Source organism: Octodon degus, unplaced genomic scaffold (assembly GCF_000260255.1).
Source record: "Octodon degus isolate 3935 unplaced genomic scaffold, OctDeg1.0 scaffold00125, whole genome shotgun sequence".
NCBI lineage: Eukaryota > Metazoa > Chordata > Mammalia > Rodentia > Octodontidae > Octodon > Octodon degus.
Genome location: NW_004524701.1, coordinates 2614663 through 2620837, shown reverse-complemented (window position 1 = coordinate 2620837; position 6175 = coordinate 2614663). Strand labels below are relative to the sequence as shown.

The 6175-nt window shown below is 41.2% G+C and overlaps 1 protein-coding gene across 1 annotated transcript; it reads right to left on the bottom strand.

The window, feature by feature from the left end:
* Positions 1-65: 65 nt before the first annotated feature.
* On the bottom strand, positions 66-1411 carry LOC101574835 (isocitrate dehydrogenase [NADP] cytoplasmic-like). The gene is given in 1 exon segment (XM_012516770.2): positions 66-1411. A coding segment is annotated over 1 exon segment (1245 nt). The 5' UTR covers positions 1312-1411; the 3' UTR covers position 66.
* Positions 1412-6175: the final 4764 nt, after the last annotated feature.

Genomic DNA, 6175 nt, shown 5'->3' with positions numbered 1-6175 from the left:
AAAAAAAAATGTAAATCTTTGGACTTAGTCAGCAAAACGGGTGTCCTCCTAAGCCCAGCTGTGACCTTAAAGTATGGCCTGAGCTAGTTTTATCTTCAAGTTTTCTCCAAGTTTGTCCATGAACTCAAAGGTATTCAAGTAGTCGGAACGTTGCACATTGGGTAAACCTTTAATGCAAGCAGCCAAGTCCTTGGTCATGAAGCCAGCCTCAATGGTCTCAATGCAGACTTCTTCCAAAGCTTTTGGGAAGAAGCCAAGTTCATTGTTGTTATCAAGCTTTGCTCTGTGGGCCAACCCTCTGGACCAGGCAAAAATGGAAGCAATAGGATTGGTAGAGGTCTCCTGTCCTTTCTGGTACATGCGGTAGTGGCATGTTACAGTTCTGTGCGCAGCCTCGGCTTCCACTGTCTTGCCATCTGGACAAATCAACACGCTGGTCATCATGCCAAGAGAGCCATAACCTTGGACCACAGAATCTGACTGCACATTGCCATCATAGTTCTTACAGGCCCAGATGAAGCCTCCCTCTGACTTCATGGCTTGGGCCACCATGTCATTGATGAGCCTGTGCTCGTACCAGATCTTCTGAGCTTCAAACTTGGATTTGTATTGCTTGTCATATATCTCCTGAAAGATGTCTTTGAAACGTCCATCATATTTCTTCAGAATAGTGTTTTTGGTGCTCAGATACAGAGGCCAACCCTTAGACAGAGCCATTTGGAAGGAACTGTGTGCAAAGTCTTCAATGGACTTATCTTGGTTGTACATCCCCATGGCGACACCACCGCCCTCTTCAAAGTTGTGGACCAGGTATGTCACTTTCTGGCTTCCATCACTTGGTGTGTAAGTTATTTCTACCTTTCCAGGCCCAGGAACAACAAGATCAGTTGCTCTATATTGATCCCCATAGGCATGACGACCTACGATGATTGGTTTTACCCACCCTGTCACAAGGCAGGGGATATTTTTACAGATAATAGCTTCTCTGAAGATGGTGCCACCCAGAGTATTTTGGATGGTGCCATTGGGTGATTTCTACATTTGTTTCAGCTTGAACTCCTCCACCCTCTTCTCATCGGGGGTGATGGTGACACACTTGACACCAACATTGTGCTTCTTTACAGCTTCAGCAGCATCCCTGGTGACTTGGTTATGGGTGGCATCCCGATTCTCTGTGCCTAAGTCATAGCTGTGCAGATCGAGTTCCACATAGGGAAAAATGAGTTTTTCTTTAATCAATTCCCAAATGATTCACGTCATTTCATCTCCTTGCATCTCTACCACAGAACCACCATGGATTTTTCCAGACATTTTTGCTGACGATAAACCTCGGGGTGAGACCTGAGAAGAGCAGAGGGGTGGCCACGGTACGCACACATTCTGACGCACTCACACGTACAGTCCGTACGGGGCCGGCATCCGAGCTTCGAACACCGATCGGTGCAGACCAGGGACTGAAGGGCGGGCAGTATGATTTTTTAAAAGGCAAACTGTGTTTATCCTTAGGATGGAAACAGCCTTTTAATCATCTTAAGGGAAAATGTAAAAACTTTGCTTTTAGTGTCAATTGTAATGGAGAGAGAGATTTTTAAAAACCTCTTTGCTTCCTGCTTTTTTCTGAGGTCCTATTTCTCATGGAATGGTCCTTTGTATCACTCAGGTCAGCTATGCAGCACCTTTTTACAGTAGACCTATAGCTGCCATACCTTGAGGCCATTCATATTTATATTTGAAAGGCCCTTTCTTTCTTTAATTAATTTTTATTTTTATATTTCCTTTTTTATTATTTATAATTTTTAAATTTTTGTCAAAGAATGCCCAATTGAGCAATATGAGTTTGGAGTGATTTAAACAATGTTTTGAATCTCAGCATAAATCCTGAGGAAATTTGACTGACCTTCTCAGACCCAAAAGCTACAACTCTTGTTGCATAGGTCCTGCTTTACCTTGGTCTTAACCATCCAGCAGAAAAGTATAAAAACGAAGTATAAGAAGTAAAGTCATGCTGTTATGTTGAGCTGTAGGGGACTCAGGTCAACAACTTCTGACATTGCCAGTCAAGCAGAAGACCCAATACTTTTATGGACTACTGGACTCTTTTAGAATATTTTGCTAAGTTAACTCACCTATAATATTCAAATAACAGAACTAAACAAAAAAAAAGAAGATACAGATGAAAGTCCATTTTGTATCTGTGTATTCAAGATGGTTAGGATAGATATATAGTTGCATTCTCTTAATGAATAGAGGGATTTGTTGTAATAGTGTTTGTAAATAGGATATCATGTCTGCATCTTGTACAGCAATTAACCACTAGGAATAATGTATGCAATGTGTTCATTATTGAAACTGTCCTACCAATTTGGTTTGAAACTGTCTCATTCCTATTTGTTTCTCAATAAAATTATGGGGAAAAAAAACCAACAACAATGTTTTCAGTACAGCTGAACTATAATTCCTGATTTTCCCTGTGTAATCAGCATTGATGTCACCAGGCAAAGCCTAGAGACATTTTGTTTTGGGGCTCTGCCTCTGGTTGCCATGTTTACTCCATAGTCTTGGGGCATGTGGAGCTGGGGATCAAACCTCAGTCCCTGGCGTGTCTGCTTAAGCAGGTGCTTTAATCCACTGAGCTATCTGGCCAGCCCTGTAAAACCCTTTCTAACCAGAATTCAGAAAAGAAAAGTAAATACAGGAAACAAGCATACCCAAGTCATTTCTACATACTTGAGATTCTATTTCTCCTATTTTTAACTCAATACAACTCTCCTTTTTGGCTTCTCTCAAACTTCTTTCTCTCTTTAAGCTTGTTTATCTCTCTGCCCCTAGTGAACCCATTTCTGGCCCTAGTGAACCTGTTTCTGGCCCTAATGATCCCCTTTCTGGCCATAATGAGCCCCTTTCTGGACCTATTGCACCTTCATCCCCACACTTTGCACCTGATGTGCCAGTACCAAAACCTGCCTGTGCTGAATACTGGCTCTAACCAATTCACTTCCCTCCCCTGTTGTGCGTACTTCGGAAGTGTTCCTGCTTCCCACTTATATCTTAATGATTGTTCCGTTCAGGTGCCAAATATAAGGACTTGTTGGTCTCTTGGTGTACCTCAGGGAGAAACAGTGGCAGGAATGAGGGAAAAAAATAGACAAAAGCCAAGACCTGGGTCAGGTGGTGGCCTGTTTGCCTGATTGGCAAAGGGCCACAAGAACAACAGAGGGGTGTTTATTTATACCTTTGCACAGTTATTATCAGGAGACTCAAGATTGCCTAGTAATTAAAAGCTGAAATTGGCCAGGCAGGATGCTTTGCATAGACTGAGATAGGCTGACTGATTTAGATATTCTGGCCTTGTCTTGCCTTCCCACATATGATCAGTTTCCAACTTTAGCAGGCTCCAACAGAGTTCCCTTTTTGTGTCTTTACTGAGTTGTCATGGCTGCCTTGATGTCCTTAGTTGACTCAAAATAGTTATTTATTATGGTCATTTGGACTTTGAGAAAGGACCAGTTGTCACGTGGTGCCAGATCCAGATCCAGTGAATATGGAAGGACACACTCTAGTGCTTGTCTTTATGATCTTGTGTTTCTGTTGGATGACACTGGGCAGCAGCATTCAACTATATTTTTTGTAATACCTTTTTAATCTCTTCTCAGCCTTTTCACTAAGGTCAAATGTAATACCTTTTAAGGACATTCATGACAAAGGACTTCCAGAACTGCTTTAGAAAGTGGCAAGAATAACAGGATAAGCATGTTCAGAGTGAGAGGAGGATTCCGGGAGGAATTAGGGCCAATATATCTTTTACTGTATAAAATGTTTAAATTTAAATGTTTCATCACTCCTTGTATACCATATTTTGCTTATTCAGTGATGGACACATAAGTTAATTCTGTATCTTAGATATTGCAAATAATACTAGAGTAACTCTGTGAGTACAGATAATACAGATGTCTTTTCATCCCAAGATGTTAGAAAGCCAGGAACATGGACTGCTTGAGGAAAACCACAGGAATGATTGAAGTCAGCCGAAGAGTGAGGCCAAGAGGTCTGCAATCATAGGCACTGCCATAGGGATAGGGCCATCAAAACCCTTTGATGTTCACTTATAGTGAGATGACCAGGGTGGGGGCTATCAACCTGCATTTAGTGTTTTCCTTGGTGAATCTTGTTCTCTTGCTGTGTTCCATTCCATTCTATCCCCCTATTGCTCCTTGGCAGTTTTTAACTTTATTTTTTATTTTTTGTAGGGGCTTATAGCTAAGAGTTCACCTTGAACATCAAAGGAGATTTCAGATTTGGATTTTTCAGCAATGCAGAAACTTGAGGACTTTGGTAACTCGTATATGGACCAAACACAATTTGTATAAAGTCTTTTGGGGGCCAGAGGAGGAATGTTATGGCTTATATCTAGATGTCCCCCCAAACACTGATGCAGTCATATGTTGAGCCGTTAGGAGATGATTAGGTCACTGAGCCAGGATACTTACCATCAGTGGTTTCGTGCACTGATGAGTTTGTAAGTAAATGTGTTGGGAAGAGAAGCTTGGTCAGAGGAGGTGGGTCACTGTGGGGGCACGGTCTGGGGGCTCTATCTCCCTCTGAGCTTCTCAGTCAGTCAGTCAGCCTGTCTGTTGGTTGATGGGTCATTTGGTCTGTCAGTCAGCCAGTCGGTCGGTCGGCCGGTCGGTCTGTCTGTCTGTGTGTCTGTCTGCGTGTGTGTTTCTTTCTCTCTCTCTCTCTCTCTCTCTCTCTCTCTCTCTCTCTCTCTCTCTCTCTCTCTCTCTCTCTCTGTATGTTTTCCTCTGCCATGCCATGCCCCTCGGTGCATTGCTGCCTTGCCTTTCACCATCTGACTATGGCCTGAAATAGAAACTGATCCCAAATAAACCTCTCCGCTATTAAGTAGTGGGTGTCAGGTATTGTGTGTCATAACAAGAAAGTAACTAGGACACTCCTCAGGAATATTTAATATTATCTATCTTAAATGCTATGAGATACTGGTTTAAAACACTAGGAGATATTTTTTACCTATGAGATTGAAAGGTAATAAAATGGTCAACTTATTAGCTATAGAAAGTTTGTGTAACTTTCCTGAACATCAATTTGACAGTGGGTATTACCATTTAAAATGCACTGAGAAACTGGGTTTATAGTGCATCCTGTAATCCCAGCACTCAGGAGGCTGTGGCAGGATTGTTCCAAACTCACAGTCAGCCTGGGATACATAGTGAGCTCAAAGTCAGCAAGCACTACCTAGCAGCACATTGCCTCAACCTGTGCTGCCTAAAATAAAATAAAACACACATATCAATTATTCAACAATTCCTCTTTCATAAAGTTACTATACAAATAAAAATGATTTGCAAAGATTTATATACTCTGATGTTTATTATGGAAAACAAAGGGGGAAATGACCAAAGAAATAAAAGTGAATTCTGATCCCCTATATTAGCCTGGATATTATTAGTACACACAGGTAGAGGTGAACTGATTATTTTGCTCATGGCATATATTCACAAATCTTATACTGTGGTGCACTAGACTAAGCTTGCCAATAAAGTCACAACCTTAACACAATCTCAATGAGCATTTCAGCAATAAAAATATGATTTAACTAAAAAAAGTTAAAAATTGTCTCTAAAGAAAGTAGAAAATGAGACAGAAAAGATGAAGCAGGAGAAAAGGAAGAAAAAGGTTATTAAGAAGTTGGTTTTTATATACTTTCTGAATTTCACTGTGAATCTTTAAAAAAATCTTTAGCTTTTAATACATAGATTAGAAACCATTTTAAAGAACTCGTTGAGATGTTATGAAAATCCAGTGGAAGAAAATATATTCACTGTAGTTGATAGTAGAGGTTTTTGCAAGGAGTAAATGGAGGAGGTAACCCCAGGCTTACAATTTGAGGGTCTCCCCAAGGGGGACTGTTAGGGATAGGGCAGCTGATGCTGGTGCTAATAGGCTACGGACACACTCAAGAACTCCTGCCTCCTCAGCCAGTCGACACCACTTTCCCCCTATTTTTGCACTATATTTATACAGAGCATTTTAGTGTTTGTGTCTCTTCTTCTTTCATGGTCTTCATTCATTCTGCACTTTTTAATCTGCCCAAACGTGCTGAGCATGGCAGATAGACACACACACACACACACACACACACACACACACACACACA